This window comes from Lithobates pipiens, unplaced genomic scaffold (genome assembly GCF_037356315.1).
Source record: "Lithobates pipiens isolate NorthernLeopardFrog02 unplaced genomic scaffold, aLitPip1_a1.2 Scaffold_1, whole genome shotgun sequence".
Taxonomy (NCBI): domain Eukaryota; kingdom Metazoa; phylum Chordata; class Amphibia; order Anura; family Ranidae; genus Lithobates; species Lithobates pipiens.
The window spans coordinates 246263788-246282833 of record NW_027507685.1 but is presented as its reverse complement, the minus strand read 5'-3'; the positions used below and the strand labels follow the sequence as shown (position 1 = coordinate 246282833).

At 45.0% G+C, this 19046-nt stretch overlaps 1 protein-coding gene across 3 annotated transcripts in view; it reads right to left on the bottom strand.

The window, feature by feature from the left end:
• DIAPH2 (diaphanous related formin 2) overlaps positions 1 to 19046 on the bottom strand; it is a 1637420-nt gene that overhangs the window by 1179587 nt on the left and 438787 nt on the right. For all 3 annotated transcript variants that reach the window (XM_077484914.1, XM_077484903.1, XM_077484922.1), the window contains one exon: positions 18284 to 18392. In XM_077484914.1, coding sequence (XP_077341040.1) covers positions 18284 to 18392 — 109 coding nt within the window. The remainder of the gene's footprint in view (positions 1 to 18283; positions 18393 to 19046) is intronic.

Here is a 19046-nt window from a genome sequence, read left to right as displayed (position 1 = left end):
ATTGAACAGAGTTTGGATAACACAGGGTTAAATGGAAAGGTCATAAATGAACTGCACATTATCTGGACAGAATGCTTGGGGAGATAGTGATGTGTTCCTGCTTAGGGGATGTATGTTAGCTTGGGGGGCTGCAAACTCTGCAGGGCTCCAACACACACTCGCTGCTATTCCAACCCTTCACATATTTCCACATAAACTTCCCTCCTGGCATTAAACTTTGCCAGGTATTGTTCTCAGCTTACCACCCCAAACTGATGTTTCTCCTTCAGCTCACCTCTCTCCCTGCATGTCCTGTGAGCAGAATAGCTGATCTACCCGTCAGCTAGACCTAGACCTGATCTACCCGTCAGCTAGACCTAGACCTGATCTACCCGTCAGCTAGACCTGACCTACCCATCACCTAGACCTAGACCTGACCTACCCGTCACCTAGACCTAGACCTGATCTACCCATCAGCTAGATGTGATTGACAGGTAGATCGAAGTGGAAGCTGTCATGGGACCCCCTACTGGCAATGCCTGAATGGTCAGGTGTGCGGCACTTACTATTGCAAGCTGTGTCGGCGGCTGCTGGTGTAGCACCTGCCACACAGCTCACATACTTCAAAGTCTTGCAGGACACTGCTTATAACGGGAACTGAGTTCCTGTTGTGGAAAAAGTACAGGAACTCAGTTCCCATGCATTCCCGCAGGACTTGAGCCCTGCACTAATATATCACAGGTTGTAGATTTTGCATTTTTAGCAGGGGTTCCCTGAGACCAGAGAACTATTTCAAGGGTCCCTCTGCGTTGAAAAGGTTGAGAAAGACTGATCTAGAGTTTGAGCATTTGAGCTGCCATTGACCTCCTTATGACCTGCAGTTGGCCTTCTTCTAGGCTGCATCAACTGGTATCAATCTGCTTTTGCATTGCCATTGACATGCGTGGGTAGAGAAGCTGTTCTGACAAGAACACAATCCCATTGACACAAGCCTTTAGTCTTACAAGCAAATTCATAGTTTATAAAAAATGAAACTTCAGTTCTATGGCTTTGTTCCAAGCAAGGAAGATCAATTAGAAGCACCTTCAGCTGAAGGGGGCAAATATTTTCTTTCTTCTGGAACACAGCTCCATCTTCAGAGAGTGTCTGCTGGAATAGGTCGTGTTTTGCCTGGTGACATGTGCGAACAAGCTGAAGAACAAGTCCAATCGCCGTTTCATAAAGACTGGAGGTGCCATCTGCTCACGTTGCTTCCTGCCAGGAGAAATCCCGGCTTAATGGCTTGTGCTAATACATTACTAGTGAAGGGAACATTTCTATCAGAAACAAGTTAATGAGTCTTGTACTCATTTCACTCACTCAAAACCATGGATGATTTTATCACTTTTGGCTTTCTCTGCCATTGCCATGTTTTTAGGTGATGGATTTAGGGAACGTTTCTTGGAGGCCTTTGTATAGATGCTGTAGAATGTTTAGCCAATTATATTATAATTGATCATTAGTATTGCCATACTTAACCACTTAATTCCCGGACCATTTTGCTGGCCAAAGACCATAGGGTTTTTTGCGATTCGGCACTGCGTCGCTTTAACTCACAATTGCACGATCATGCGACGTGGCTCCCAAACAAAATTGACGTTCTTTTTTTTTTCCCCACGATTAGAGCTTTCTTTTGGTGGTATTTGATCACCTTTGCGTTTTTTATTTTTTGCGCTATAAACAAAAAAATAGCGACAATTTTGAAAAAAAAAACAAATTATTTTTCTACTTTTTGCTATAATAAATATCCCCTAAAAAATATATAACAAAAACTATTTTTTTTTCTCAGTTTAGGCCGATACGTATTCTTTTACATATTTTTGGTAAAAAAAAAAACCTGCAATAAGCGTATATTGATTGGTTTTCGCAAAAGTTATAACGCTTATAAAATAGGGATAGTTTTATGGCATTTTTATAAAAAAAAATTATTAGCAATGGCAGCGATCAGCGGTTTTTATCGTGACTGCGGACACAGACACTTTTGGTGAGATTTTGGGACCATTCACACTTATACAGGGATCAGTGCAATTAAAAATGCATTGATTACTGTGTAAAAGTGACTGGCAGTGAAGGAGTCAACCACTTGTTTGAGAGCTGGATCTAAAATTTTCCAACAACAAAATCGGATCGGACTTTTTCTGATCGTGTGTAGAGAATTCCAATGGACAAAGTGCCACGCAGAATAAATTACGAGACGAAAGCTATTGGCTACCGGCCTCTTTATAGTCCCGTCGTACATGATTGACGTCAACTTTGTGCAACCGGGTGTATGCAACACAATTTTCGCCAAAAATCCGTCGGAAAAAAATTTGTGGTCGGAGTGTCCAACCATGTGTACAGGGCATTAGAGTGCGGGGCAAGGTTCCCACCCTCCTGCCCTAATTTGGTGTTAATGTTTTGGGGATATGTGTTTAACTTTTTTTCCACGGAACGGTTGGAATTCAGGGTGTCTTGGCAGTGGCGGGTGTTGGTCTTTGCGGGAGAAGGAAGCAGGGCTTTTCTTCAGCTGGAACTTGGTGAAACTCAGTTCCACCACCTCTGGTTCAGGCTCTCTGCCTACCATTATCACCTGTAAACACAGAAGTTACCTACAGTGGAGGTACTAGAGCCGGCTGGGTGCTTCAGCTTAGAACAGCAACAGAAGTAAGATATGTGGACGATGGTGGAGCTTTTAAGAAAGGGGTGGTTGCATGGAGAGGTCAGAGCTGAAGATGGGTGAAAGTGGGATGTGGATGGGGGATGCAGAGGTAAGCGGCTGTGAAAGAAGACTGAACTTTGCACTCTTTGTGGTGCACCCCTGAACTATGCACTCTGTATTTAATGCATTCCTGGCGTTTAATGCCCCTTAAGACCCTTCCACTGTTCGTGAAATTTAACCACACTATTAACCCAACATGTAATGAGGTTTGGAGTGTGTGTGTGAGGGGGTTTTCGGAAGGGGTGTGATTGAGTTCCTGCACCTATTTTCTCAGAAAAAAAGCTCTGGAAAGAAGACACCTCGGAAGGATGAGTTCAGGACCCATCAGTGGTATGGGTCCTGATGGTGGTATTCCAGTTAACAGTGGTTTAACTGGAAGTTGGTTAACGGGTACACTGCGGTCAGTGGGTTTTCTCAGAGCCAGCATGTCGGGGAGAGGCCTATTGGCATATTTAAAGGTACCGGCAGTGCCAGATTGAACAGATGGTAGGTGGAGGTGTCCGGCAAAGACCAACGCTAGTAAGGAATATGGGTTTTTCGTGATCACAGATGTTTTACGGATATGTTAAAGTTTTACATTTTATCGATTAGTTAAAGAGGCTTCTACGGCCAATGTTTACTCCAAAATTGGTGTGGTCTCACTTAATGGGAACAAAGGTATGGGTTATTGGAGTAATAAGATGGGTCTGGCAGTATGGGATAGTACATCTGTTATACAATGTCAAGGGCAGGGATGCCTAGAATACGGTTTTAGCTTTCTGATGATATATGAGGAATACATTTCGCCGTCTGTACTGCAACCTTATCTCTCTCTCTCTCTCTCTCTATATATATATATATATATATATATATATATATATATATATATATATATATATATATAGTGTTTTTCTAAAAACTAAAAAGTGTCAGACTTGCAGTGAATGTTAAGACACAAGGATTACATGTAATCAGGCCAGGGTTTCAATTCCCTTGATATTCCAGATGAACGCAGTGCGCTCTTGCATTGTCACCTTGACCCTGGAATAAAGCAGAATACAATCACATCTCCTAGCCTTCCATCACTTAACTCCTCTTCTCATATCGCCTTGTAAAAATTACAGGACTGTGTGTGTCAGGCGGCCTTAACCTCTGAAGGGAGAGCCATCCACTCAATCATTATCTCATTCACACCAGCTATTCCGGGACTTGACTTCTGTGCCCCTTCACCGACAGTCAAAGCTTAAATAAATACGTGTGCAAAATTTCTCTCACTCACTTCATTTTCCCAGAACTTTGAAACTGAAGGCGACGAGGACAATAGAAACATCGAATAGTGATGGCAGAAAAAAAGACAAGAAGTCCACCAAGGTTAGATGAACACAAATTACTACAGACACCCTCTAAAAACGTGTGGAAAGCTATTCATCACTCTACAGCAGTGTTTCTCAACTGGGGTGCCGAGGCACTCTAGGTTGCTGTTTGGGTCCCTGTGGAGTGCCAAGAGCACAGGGTCCAGTATAACCTGAATCAGCGTCAAGAGTTGCCAAGGTGTGGGTGCACCATCTGCCAGCACCATAACGACCAACGGTCGAGTTGTTAACACCATAGCACTGAATGATACTGTGGGGTTGATTTACTAAAACTGGAGAGTGCAAAATCTGGTGCAGCTCTGGACAGAAACCAATCAGCTTCCAGTTTTTTTTTTTTTTTTTTGTTAAATCTTAATTGAGCAAGCTGAAGTTAGGAGCTGATTGGCTACCATGCATAACTGCACCAGATTTTGCACTCTCCAGTTTTAGTAAATCAACCCCACAGTATCATTCAGTGCTATGGTGTTAGCAACTGGACCGTCCATAGCATGGCAACACATGATGATGATCCAGAACAAACTGGGTCCCCAGGGTGCCACGGTATCCTGGTTGAGAAACACTAAACTAAACTATTCTCAAAGATTTTAGCTACTTGGCCTCTGCCTCACTGCTGGAGCCAAAAGGTAGGACACTGATCTGAAGAGGACACTGAGTGATTGGGAGGGGAAGCCAGGATCTGTGATGAAGGGGTACTTTGATAAGAAATCTCTGTGTTTAGGAGACTCTGTCATAAGGAAAGCACTGTGTGATTGGGGAGTTCTGCATTGAGGGCATGTTTTGATGGGAGACTCTGATATGATGAGGAGGCTCTGTGGTGAAAGGGAGACTCTGATGTGATAGGGGGACCTCGTGTGTAATGGGAGACCTCTGACGTGAAGGGAAAACTCTATTGTGATGGGAGGACCTGTGCTTAGGGATCTCTGATGTGATGGGGGACTTCTTATACTATGAGAGGACCTTTGATGTGATGGAGGGGACTCTGATGTGATGGAAGGACTTCTGATGTGATGGGAAGGTGTTTGATATCATGGGGGACCTCTAAAGTCATGGGAGGACATTTGATGTGACAAGAGGACCACTGATGTGATGGGAGGACCTCTGATGTGATGGGAAGGTGTCTGATGTGATGGGAAGGTGTCTGATGTGATGGGAAGGTGTCTGATTTGATGGAGGACCTCTAAAGTCATGGGAGGACCTTTGATGTGATGAGAGAACCGCTGATACAATGGAGTGACCTCTGATTTCACGGAGGGGCCTTTGAAAGGGAGACTCTGTCATACCTCTGAGTGACCTCTGATTGATACTATGAGAGGACCTTTGATGTGATGGAGAGGGACTCTGATGTGATGGAAGGACTTCTGATGTGATGGGAAGGTGTCTGATGTCATGGGGGAAATCTAAAGTCACAGGAGGAAATTTGATGTGATGAGAGGACCTCTGATACAATGGAGTGACCTCTGATTTGACGGAGGGACCTTTGAAAGGGAGACCTCTGATGTAAAGGGAAAACTCTATTGTGATGGGAGGACCTGTGATGAGGGATCTCTGATGTGATGGGGGACTTCGGCGATTAAAGGTCCTTTGATGTGATGGGAAGACTTCTGATATAATGGAAGGATTTCTGATGTGATGAGAGGACCTCTGATGTGACAGGAAAACCTCTGATGTGATGGAGGGGGCTCTGATGTGATGGGAGGACCTCTGATGTGATGGGAAGGTGTCTGATGTCATGGAGGACCTCTGAAGTCATGGAGGACCTCTAAAGTCACGGGAGGACCTTTTATGTCATGGGGTCCTTTGAAGTCATGGGGGACCTCTGAAGTCACGGGAGGACCTTTTATGTCATGGGGGACTTTTGAAGTCATGGGGGACCTCTGAAGTCATGGGGGACCTCGGAAGTCATGGGGGACCTCTAAAGTCACGGGAGGACCTTTTATGTCATGGGGTCCTCTGAAGTTATGGGGGACCTCTGAAGTCACGGGAGGACCTTTTATGTCATGGGGGACTTCTGAAGTCATGGGGGACCTCTGAAGTCATGGGGGACCTCGGAAGTCATGGGGGACCTCTAAAGTCACGGGAGGACCTTTTATGTCATGGGGGACCTCTGAAGTCATGGGGGACCTCTGAAGTCACAGGAGGACCTTTTATGTCATGGGAGGACCTCTGATGTGATGGGATGACCTCTGATGTGATAGGAAGGTGTCTGATGTGATGGGAAGGTCTCTGATGTGATGGAGGGACCTCTGATACAATGGAGTGACCTCTGATTTGATGGAGGAACCTTTGATGCATTAGAGGGACCTCTGAAGTGATTGGAAGACCTCTGATGTAATGGGGTACCTCTGATTTGAAGGGCGTCTTCTGATGTGATGTTAATTCCATCAAGGTAGTTGTGTGCATCATCCCAGACCCAGATGTCCCATTGATAAGCATTACGTTTTTTACATTTTTAGACTGGGGTGCCTTGAGATTTTGCATACTTTTAAAGGGTGTCGCTACTAAAACAAAAACAGATGAATGGAATATTTTTTGTCCCTTCTGAATACAGTCAAATCGTTTTTCTTATCAATGGAGACTCATACAAGGATACTTGAAAAGAATTGCTAGATTCAATGAGCGATAATCCAGCGTATTGCCCTTCTGTAGGATGGAGTGACCCCATAAACCCATAAGAAAAATCGCTCCTTTGATTCTGGGAAATCATTTTATTACACAGCGCACTGAACTCCGAGCCAATCGCTGACCAAAACCACTGGCCTGTAATTTTTATCCTGCACGCTTCTCTGCATCGGAGGGTATGTTAAGCAGCTCCAGTTAACTATAGCGGAGTTTTATAGAAGTCATTATGATTTATGGGAATTAATAAAGCCAGAGTTACCCATCTCCCAGCCATTGTGATGGAAGCGTAATCAGTCCTCGTTAAGTCCTGCGATACGGTTTAATGGACCAATAAGGAGGATTTGTTCTTAAAGGTCATGTCCACGGAGAAAGGAAAACTTATCACCGAGTTTGATACAATTTGAAAAGTTATTGGATAAAACGCAGCTTTGAAATCCAGACCGATTCTTGTTTTTTTTTATTTTTTTGATGCATGTTGCTGTGAAGGTTTCCCGACCGTTATCTTGCGGCGGTGGCACTTTGATGCGACAAGACTTTTTTTTTTGTGGTTAGCACTGTGGCTTTGTAGCATCGCGTTTCTAGCTAAACTTCCTATGAGTAGAATATTATCTGCGCAGAGTTTGTTCTCCCCGTGTTTGTGGCGATGTTCTCAAAGTCCCTCGCTGTCTTCCATTTAATTAAAATCATTACAGGACGTTTCACCAAACTAGCGCGGTGACGGATGTGAATTTTTCTGCGAGCTGCGTGACACATTGTACAATATATTGGCGTAATATAAACAGGTGAACTAAAAAAGTCTAAATTTGCTTTGGTGTTGAACTCCAGGCAAACAGCCAAATTAACAGATGAAATACCTACAGTACATGGGGGTTGTTTTAATACCAACGAGTTTGTATCTCTGTTCATTCAGTGCTAAGATTTGCACAGCTCTGCCACATAGCACAGCCGAGTCTACTAGAGCAGGAGACCTGATTTTCCTCTGCTGCAGTTCAGTAACTATTCCAGGTCCTGTCCCTCCCCCAGTCCGTGAATGGACAGTGAATGGAGAAGCAGCAGACTGGTGAGCTCATCTCTCTGTCACGCTGCTCTCTTTCTCCTATTAGCATAGGTGCTCTAAAACCCACCCAGGTCCGCTGATAAGGCAGTACCAATCAGCCCTCCTGTACTGGGCCCGGGCCCCATCATTTCCAAAGGGGGGCCTGGGCTCCTGCTCAGCAGGTGGGCAGCTGTACTGTCTTATGGTAGACAGCGATCCTCTTCTGTCTCCCCCTGTAGCGCTGCCAGCTTCTCCTCCCCTTTCTCCCTCAGGCTTTACTGCAGGGGGATTGGTCCTGGCACATGTGCCCCTTCCATTTTCTGTCCAGAATCCCCCATGTGCCCCTTTCTCCACAGCGCTGCCAACTTCCCTCCTCTCTCGCCGACAGCTGCTATGGGCACATAGGGAGATAAATATGTCATTTACTGGCCCCTCCCTTTCCTAAATGAACACAGTGAGAAATCTGTACCAGTCATTACTGTGTTCATTCATCACTGAAGTATAGTAAACTGTGTTTATTATGCTTCAGTTTGTGAATGAGCAGGAAGCCTCTGAGCACTTCCTATTCATTCATCTGTGCAGCTGGGGCTGCAAAGAAAGGGACTGATAAATCTATGCTCTCAGTCACTTTCTGTCGGGGAAGGGGCCCCTGTCAGGTAGGTTGCATGGGGCCTCATGATTTCTAACAGCAGCTCTGAGCACACCTAACAAGATCTTTGAGCTTCTTCTTCTCCGGTCTGAGCTCTGCTTTACATGGATTGATACCAAGTCAAATTCAGCTGCTTATACTGTTTGCATTTGAAAAAAAAAAATCTTAAAGTGGTTGTAAACCCTTACATATACCCAGTGAAGTTACTGGCCTGGTGGCCTGGTGGCAGTTACTGGTGCTGGAGGGGGAGTGGGGCAGTCTCCCAGGATTGTTTGGAGTTGGTATAAACTGTCAAGAGTGACAAGAGTGCAGGTAGCAGAGGAATGAAAGAACAAACAGAACAAACAGAAATCACACTAAGTGATTGGGATAGAGGCAAGTACACACTATAGAAGGATATGCTTTGTTCATTTTTCATTTACAACCCCTTTAAGTAGTGCATCAGCGAATAAAAAGCTGCATTAATTTTAAGTCTACATGGTATTCAGCCTTAACTTAAACTTGTCTCCATTCATATCAAAGTGATAGGCTCTATTAAAAACATACACCTCATCTCCTACTAAAGTTCACTTTTTGCCATACTCTCAGATTGCTCCGCTCACCTGCTATAGCCCTGAAAAAATACTTGATACCTCCAGTTATGGAGCAGCATGTATCCACCTTCCCAAAGTGTGGTGGTCAGCCTCTCAACAGCCAATCACCAGGCTCCACCACTGTCAGCTGGGGGGCAGGGAGAAGGTAATAAGCTCTAGGCATGCTCCAACACACCCAACATGGAGCTTACACAAGGCTCTAGGAGAGTACGGGTGGTAGGGGAGCATGGGGAAGGTACCGGTAGATGGAGGGGAAGGGCTATCAAAAGAACCTGTCACTTTGCCCTGAATAGGCAGGTATTGTTCAAGCATATGTTGCACTGACCCCCCAAGGAGCTGCTGGCTTTATTGGGCTTACCGTTACCTTCTTGACCTCGTCTTTGTCTAGGGGTTTCCCGTGGTAGATGGCCCAAAGAAATGCAGAAACTGACACTGGATCTTCTTTTGAGTTATTTATTTGAAATAGAAACAGGGTCTCTCAGCTTAGGGTAGAGGGTTAGGAGGAAGTTCAGGTACTTTGGACTGTCAAAAATGGAAAGTCTTTATAGAAGGAATCCAGAGAATAACCGTTTCACAGCTGGATTTTCACAACCCACGGATAGACCTCTTCTCACTAGGCCTAGCAGCCGGTAGGGTGTTTAGTAAAGTAAAGTCTCTGACACAGACTTGAGCATAACTGAGGGACATAGACAAATTTATAGAGCTATCATACGGTACCAGTATCTCACAGCCGGTCCGGCGATACCGTACGAGTGTGGCTCCATGAAGTGTCCTTCAAATGAGAAGAGAAGCCAGCCTTGTGCATAGCCTTCTCCTGAACAGTCCTCCCCTTAATGCTTCTCCAGTTGCTGAGCCTCTCCTTAGATGAGACGGCACCGGACCACCCTTGAATCATCAGGCCTCAACATCCATTCAGGCCTGTCCCTGCAGTTGCTTCGCCTCGGGCTATCCAGCCCCGAGACTTGGAAATGCATGGCGCACCCCAGGCCAGGAGGGCCATGGGGGCTGGTCAGGAGGACCAGAACCAAACAGACAGAAAAATCCTCTGGCATGGAACACTGCAACACATGATGCCAGTACCTTAAATACCACCTCCCAGAATGCACAGCAGGAGAACACTCCCACTGGGCTAATTCTGAGAAAATGTGGTACTCAATACACCCAACGAAACTGCGTTCTACCACTTGCCGGCGGTGAGAGCGACACCTGCGGCCAAGGAGAACCCAGCGCAATCCAGCTGGACTGGTACTGAAATCATAATTTAGTAAAATTAGCCCTAAAACCCAACTGTGGTTTCAGGAATATTAACTTTCAAAAACATATAGTGCACACTCGTCAGGAGCCAGCGCTACACATATCTAAACAGTTGATGTTGGGTTAAGTCCTGCAAGCCATTTTAGGCACATTGATCTTGATCTTTCCATTCAAGCAGCAGGTGAAGTGAAGGGCAAAGCACATTTTGTGTGGTAGCTTCCAAGCTCATCTGGCGTGAACACGTTTGAAGTTTTCTACACAGGTTTGTAACTGGTCCACTTGAACATTGGTCACGTTTCTGGTGATCGGATCAGTTCATGATTCTAGGTAGATCGAAGTGGCTCGGGGGGATTGGACATCGGCAAACCATATATCACCTTCATTATTGGGAGGCCGAATGTTGCACTTGGAGTAATTTCCCATGTAACTGGAAACCCATTTTATACATCATACACCCTACAGATTGGCTCATCTTAATGTCTATGGCCCTGTATCTCCACACTTGGCAAAGGCCTTTATCATCTAATAATTCAAGGCTGCTAAGAATCTCCAGAAAATCCGGCCTACGGCAGCCAGTAGCTGAGCCTAGAGTCTCGCTTGAGCACTTTAATGGTTAAATGGCACTGGATTACTTGCGGAAGGGGGATTGTGTGCCATTTCAAATATTTTCTGTTCGGCACAAGCGCTATTAAACATAACAAGCAGTAAGTGACGGAACGCAAAGACAATAATCCGCAGGAAAGCGCCATTATCGGCGGTTAATGTCCCACGGCAAAGGTGGCCATTTTTTGTAATTCCAGCAACACCAACCACCAGCCATGTTAACAACACACGTTTCTAGCTGAACGCAGTTATGCTAAATTCTTAATTGTGGATAAAAGAGACATACAGCAGTTAGGAAGCGAATAACATTCATACTTCTTGTGATCGGGGCCCTGTAAGTAAGTTACTTCTATTCCAAAATGTCTGCAAAGAAGGGCATGGGTCAAGTGATGTACAGAAGAATACCAGTACACGTGATATAGATTGGGTGTGGATAGACAGTGATTGGGAGGAAGTCATAGGAAACTTGTACACCTAGTTGCTGCCTTGTCAACTGTCCGAACTCATGCTGTCCTTCAAGGCTTGCATTCCCATAATCGCATCAAATGAATGAGCCCTGAAGTTGTGTGGAACCATTTAAAGTCCACATTCAGCCGTTCATTTTATTTAATTAAACTAGAGTGTTTATAAAACAAATTGGGCAATCAATACCCATCCACTCATTAATCCAAAGTTGCCCCATGCATCATCTTTGGTGGCCCATTGCCTGCCTTCTTCCAAGTTGCATGAAACCCAATGATATTTAACCCACCTGTATGTAGGAATGCAACAAACACACCCGAGGTGCTCAACCATAGAAAGGGATAGCAGTTATATGTGGTAGTAACATGCTTCCTATCGACCAAGTTCCGTGCCGCAAGCAATCCACCAAGATTTCACAAAAAAAGCCAGGAGCTTTAAAGCATGTTATCTGTATGGATTGAGAGCCCCCCTGGTCCCTCCTCTTCCTCTGACAAAAGCCACCGGAGTGGCTGTGTCATCTCCCTTGGCCAGCCACATTATTGACTCCATCCTGTGAGCAGCCACCTTCTTGGTGGGCTCCAGCCTTACTAGACACCACACTGAAGTCACATGCCTGATGAAGGGGTCTTGCATGGCTCCGAAAAGTCACTTGTATTTATTATTTTGATACAATGCGATTGCAAATTTGGACCCAATTTTGGAGATCCTGGTGTGCTGGTGACACTTCCTTCTCATGTTTGCAGTTGGTTCCAGCCGTTGGTCATTTCAGCATCCAATATAAGCTACAGCCGTTTGTGCAGGTACGTGTGCATTGAGAGTATTGCATTGGATCTCCCTTGGCACCGCCACATTATTGACTCCATCCTGTGAGCAGACATCTTCCTGGTGGGCTCCAGCCTTACTACACACCACACTGAAGTGTGCCTTCACAGCAGGTCACCAACAGCTGGTTCCAGCAAGCCTTCATGTGCCTGATATGTGAATCTTGAACCTGTTTCCATCACAAGTGCTCGGCCCTCCATTTAGTGTTTGAAGCTGGAGGAGACTTGGGCTTTTACCTTTTTAAATTAGACTGTGTCATTCACACATGACTGTGTTTTTATCTAGACTTTGTGCTTTATCAATGGCCACATAATAAATGTTGCTCCATGGTTTATATGGAAGCAAGTTTTATTCATTTATTCATCATCCTCCAATTTATCTACTTGTTTCTCACGGATATCCTGACTTTACCAGTTCACAGCATTTAACCTTTGTGCACCTGTAGGTAGGGCCTCCCAACTTGGGCAATACAGTCCATACAAGGACACCACTAACAGGCCTCACTGCCTCTTTCTCACATTAGTATGTGTCCCCACTCTTGTAGGAGCCATTACATGTACCTCTACCAGGATATGCCTCACACTCTGCCCTGCAGCCTTCAGGTAGAACTTGTTAACCATTTCTCAGATAGGCCACAAGAAATAATGGAGGCAAGTCCAATGCATTTGCAAAAAAAATTACTTTCCAATTTCAAAGAGGACAACTTCAGGGGTACACAGTTATAGCGCTTGCAGATTCAGGGCATCCAATTCTAGAAACTGCCATCAGGTTACATATCAGATCAAGGCATTGTAGGTTCCATACTTAGCTTCTCCTTGTTGGTTTACTGCAATTTGCATTTTTTCCCAGTCGGGTCTGCTCCTAGTCTGGTCCCCCACTTGAATGCCACTCAGGGTGTCAGGACCTCTCCAGGTATTTCCCAGCCTGGGAATACCAGTTACTGGGAGGTTACATCCTTGCATGAAGGGCCCCACCAAGTTCCAAGGGGCCAAATTTGGAACTCAACTCCTATCTCCTTGCACTCTCCTTCCGAATTCCTCCCACCCTGTGACTCACTCACAGGTGACCAAAACAGGAAATTCACTAACATCCTCCCTACACACTTCCTGTAAGCCCTGAACAGCAAGGGCCAGCCTCCTATGGTCATGATATCAAGCAGTCCTGAGCTTACAGGGGAATGCTGCAAAGAACTGTACTCAGGCCTGTACATGACATCGCGCTCTGCAGCATTTCCGACCACCCACCACTGCAGAAGGTATAAACCATGGGACGTCATGTGTCCTTACCAAAAACTACTGAAACAAGGGTTATGCTTACAGAAAATGTCAGAAAATTGGTGTGGGTGTGGTGTGTTGAGAGGGGTGGACCTTCAGGGGAGGGATGAACTAAGGAGCAAGAAGGGTGTTAAAAACTGAAATTGGGCTTTAATACGGCTATTGACTTTTAGGAGCTGGAAGACAATGGAGGGGCATTTATCTAGGAAGTTAGCAACACAATGAAAGGCAAAATAGGCTGCCTCCATTTGGGATGTAAAACCATTTTTCTTTTTGTTATAGCCCCTGCTCCTTGAATTCTGGTGCAATCAACTGCAACAAATTTGCACAACAGATTTACCATTGAAGATGTGACCGATTTTTAGCCAACAAACGCACAATTAGAAAGAGGTCAGGGGCCAGTTTTATTGTATCGAAGGGGCATTTTAGATCAGTCGAGGGGAGGATTTATGAATCATGCTGAATTCATGTAACATTTTGGTCTCATAATTTGTTTTGCTGCCAATTTAGCATTGCCTTTGTGTACAATAGAGTTGACTTCTGATCCCTAAAGTCCTCTACACAAGTGGCCGTCCCTTCCAGTGGTTTAATGTGCCCAAGAGCTTTGGTCCTGAACATATAGGGCCCTAAACACCGGTACCACTCAGTATAGCACTTAGCCCAGTCCAGCCGCATCCTGCCATAGACTTAGACAGGTTGGTGCTGCACCTGTCCCTTCCAGGTGCACTAAAACGCCAGGAGGGATGCACTGATGGCCTTGCGTGCAAGGAGCCTTACTCTCAAGCTGAAAAATAAGACTTGAATATATATAAATGTAGCACTATCCCCACAGGGGTTGCAGGTGACTGGGTTCCCCACTCCTGCACAACCAGGCAACAAGTCTTTGAGCTTGGTTTTCATTGTTTTATTAGGGGTAATAACTTGGATGGGGTATAGAAATTATGGGATGCACAGCTTAGCTTGTAACAAAACAGGGACAACTTCATCCTTATGCACAACTTTATATTTGTCTTCTTCCTCAAACTGACAGTATCTGATTGAAAAGATGCAAAAGCCCCTTAAGGACTAGGAACGCTCAGACCTTTAGAAAGTAGCACAAAGTGTTGTAGACTACATTCTGGAGTATCTCCAACTCCCCTGTAGACACTTGTCCCAGTTCTACTGACTGCAGAAAATACTAGCCCAACTAGCTGCTTCTTCACAATTCTACCCGGTTGCCACTTCACTAGCCCATCCGGCTGCCTCTTCAACAGCCCTTCCGGCTGCCTCTTCACCAGCCCGCTCAGCTGCCTCTTCACCAGCCCACCCAGCTGCCTCTTCACCAGCCCGCCCAGCTGCCTCTTCACCAGCCCACCCAGCTGTCTCTTCACCAGCCCACCCAGCTGTCTCTTCACCAGCCCACCCAGCTGTCTCTTCACCAGCCCACCCAGCTGTCTCTTCACCAGCCCACCCAGCTGTCTCTTCACCAGCCCACCCAGCTGTCTCTTCACCAGCCCACCCATCCGTCTCTTCACCAGCCCACCCAGCTGCCTCTTCACCAGCCCGCCCAGCTGCCTCTTCACCAGCCCGCCCAACTGCTTTGAACACCTCCCAGGGCTAGGTAAAGGAAACATTTAGGCACAACTCTGTCTTCCAGAGAGACCTGCTACATGTGGCAGTCTCTCCCCTTGTAAGTTCCTGTCCATGCTGATGTACTCACACCTCGCTCCTTGCTCCCACTGCCACTAAGGAAAGATTCCATTCAAACTATTCTCCTGTCAGGATCCTGTCTAGATCTTCCCAAGTCAGCCCAAGCTTCATCCTGAGGACAATCCCCCCCCCCCAGCAGGGGCTCCTCTCAAGGGTCACCAACAGTCTCCTCAGCACTCGATCTCCATCTTCCACCCGACTCCCCTATCAGCAGAACTCATCCATATTTAAGGGCTGGATCAGACACCATGCCAGGCCCACTGCAGAGATTGGCTGAGCTCCTATAAATATGCAGATCAACCCACCTGGTTTCTGCCCTCCAGCTTCTAGAAGCTTCTCCAAACTCACAGAACCCAGGGGAGGCACCAGAAACCTGGCTCTATGAGTTATCCAGCCTAACTTGTAATAGACTCTTGACCCAGATTCAAGACTCAAAAGTTAAATATGAGCCATGACATAAATTTGCCTGCACTCACAATAGTAGCACACTAGTGATAGATAAAAAAGAGGGCTACTTTAAACCATTCAAAACCCACCTTATCCAAAGCAAACATTGACCTCAAGATCAAAATGCATTTACTAATTTTTTTGCATTGAAGCATAAAGGGCATTACACTCAGTGCATTGGGGTACAATGCAGAGTCTCCTCTAATGCCTATTTCCAGCCTGAGGTCCTTACCGAGGTATGAACCTGCCGTCATGAGGCTCAAGGAAGTGCGGCAAGACCACAAGAGAAAGAGGGATCATTGCTGCACTCTTCAGAGTCCAGCTCGCTGTGATTCAGGTAAGTATAGGGAGGCAGAGGGGTGATTTGAGGCTAGGGAATACAGCCATACTTTATATTACAAACCAAATAGAGGTGTATCATGAAGCATGGTCTAAAAGTGAACTTTAATACCAGAAAATTGGATTTTGAGATTCTTGTAGAATCCCCGCAGTGACTAGTTCTCTTTCAATATTACAGAGTTTAGAAATAAAATGTAAAAAGTATACCACAGATCAGCAAGAATTCTCCAGGAGGGCTCTCACACTAGGAGTTAGAAGAGGAAAGGCGAGAACATCCAGCCACACAAGATCAACTGTACTGTTAAAATTGTTCCTAGAAGTAACTTTGGCAGTTCAACGTATTGACAACCTGTCAAATACTCTCCACTAAGCCATAATAGATAGCAGAGACAACAATTTGGTGAGCTGGAAATATATTCAGCCAATTATTTTGCAGGAGCTTGCAACATCGCAGTTGTACGAACCCTGAAGTCTTCACTATGAGCCATATGACAGTTGGCGTTCTTGTAATTCACTTTTAAGCTCAGTGCCAGTCAAACTGCTAAATGCATTGATAAAATATCATACATATATGGGAGCTGTTCTACCTGCAATAAGATTTGTAGATATGTGCATCCAGTCCTGAGATTTACACATCCGATGGCACAGCCAGGGGATGACACCGCTTCCTCTGTTACATTAAAGCAACTGGGGTCATCTCTCCACCCCCAGTCTGCTGACTAGACAGGGTAGGAGCATAAGGAGACCATCCTTCTGCTCACTCTGTTGTCTCTCTTTTCTATTAGCATGTTCCTCAGCACATGTGCATGCGGCTCACCAAATTGGGTTCTAGCTCTGCCCCTCCCTTCTCAGCCTTTGCTGCTGTACAGGTACTACAGGAAGCCGATAGCAAGTTACATTTAGCTATTGCAATGCTTGCATTAAAAAAAAATATTTAATAATCTGCATTCATTTGCATCTGTTTCCTCTTCAAAAAAGGACCTCCAATGGCAAAAGAAAAAGTACTCTTCTTTGCCAGGCCCCTGCCCCACCCCAATCCAAATGTCTTTTAAAAACCAATTGGAAAAATGTTCAGCCACAAAAAATTCTTATCTTGGCCCCAGTCTCTGGCACTTCTGAGAGGCATGGATGACATCACCATGCCTTCCAGTGAGCTCAAAATCCCACAAGAATGCACTCTTGTAATGGGTTTAAAGAGGAAGTAAACTCTCCCACTCTGATGCTTCTTTTCATTTAGTCCATTATAATAAGTCATTATCAGACTATAGCCACTGTAATCCAGCCCAAATTGCATATTACTTACTGTTTAAAGAAACTTTAAAAAATTTATTTCCAGGGGTTAGGCAGCACCATCTTAAGTATTGTTTTCAGAGTCCACAGTGGAGTGTATTTCCGCCCTTACATTGAGCACTTCCTGTACTGTTAACCAAGCCTCCTTCTCAATCCAACATTTCTATGGCAACCCTGCTTCCCTGTTCATAGCTTACTTGTTTATTTCATAGTATTTACTAGTGCCCATGTCTAAAGTTCGCCTTTGTCAGACTAATCAGCTTCAGCTGATAAGACAGCAGTAATGGCCAAATTTAGACTGTATGTGAGGTCACATGGTCACATGGTGTGTAGGGGGAAGCTCTGAGTGATTAGCAGAGTTCAGTTTTGTGCCGGAGGAAGTCCTGATAACAGATAGATAAGGCATACAGAGTGTGCCTTAAATCAAGGGAGATCTGGGCATGCTCAATGACTTCTTTCTACAGAACAACAAGGATTACAACAATACTTAGCAAGTAAGGAGAGATCTACAAGCAGTGTTAATTAGGGTTTTGTATGCTGATTTACATGGGACAGAGTTGTGGGGGAGGGTTTACAACCACTTTAAGCACCTGCTGAAAGGTGTGCTGATGTCACGGTGCCTCCTGGAAGAGTTGGAAGACAGGGATCAAGTTTATTTTTTAATGCAAATGTTTTTTATTTTTTTATTTTGCATTTCTATGCCGTTTGTGTTGGGGAGCAGGTGGCTGTAAAAGAATAGGATCTTTAGTTTTTGCCATGGAATGACCACTTTATGGAGATAAGGGTAAATTCAAAGGAATCTCCAGTTCCTAATTTCTCTGCAATAATTATTTTTTCACTGATCCACATTCATAGATTGGCTGTCTTTGCTTGTTGAAGAACCAATTATCAAAACATGAATTCACATAGTTTTATTCTGTAGCTAGATAACCCAAGACCTTAGGATTCCCTGAACGTGGGAGAAGTTCCGCATTGAATACGGAAGAACCGGTAGTCCCAGAACAGAGAATTCTCTGGCTTAGAATCATACGAACCATGAACAGTGTTTAACGATCAGATTCTCTCGGAGCTGAAGAAGTGAATAATGACTTCATTTCATTAGGTTACTCTGGAAACCAGAGCTACTGGAAAGACTTACCTGTAGTTGAAGGGCTTCGTCATTCTCTAGGCCTTCCACGATCGGAGCGAACCTTTCTCGGTTGTTGATTTCTGCTGCGGTGCTTATCGCCTCAAGGAGTTTGTCCAAGCTAATTAAGAAAAAAAAAAAAGACAGTATGGCTTTTTTTCACAATAGTAATTACAATTTTAATAGAGGACAGTTAATTTAAAGGACTATTTCAGCCAAAGCGAACATTTCAGTTTAGTTTTGGCACTAATTGGCTGAATCACACAGTAGTAATTGGGGTCTTTGCCCATCTCACAAGGTCATAATGAACATGTTCCTCTCAGCCAGCCAGTAGATATTATGAAACAGTCAACCTCTGTCATTGAGTAAGGTGGAACTCTCAGTTCTAGTAAGGATAACTGTCCTCACAATACTCAAGATACAGTATGTAAGGACCCAACACGCAATCCATTGCTTGCATTTGTCCAACACTGAAAGGGAAATTTTGGGAGTGGTTAAAGTGACATCAATGAGCGAGCTTGTCAGGCGGTGCCACTTTTCAATCTTTGCAAGACAAGTTAAATTTCATGGCGGTAGCATGTATGACCAGCTGCAATGCTGGCATTTAGGTGAGGGGTCACCAGTTTGAAGGTGCCACCAATTTGAAATGGCCCTTAGAGTTGTCAATGGAAGAGGAGTAGAGGTGGTATTTCCCAATGGGGACAACTGTAAGCCCTTGTACACACGATCGGAGATTCTGACGGAATGTGTCCGATCGGCGCATTTTGTCGGATAT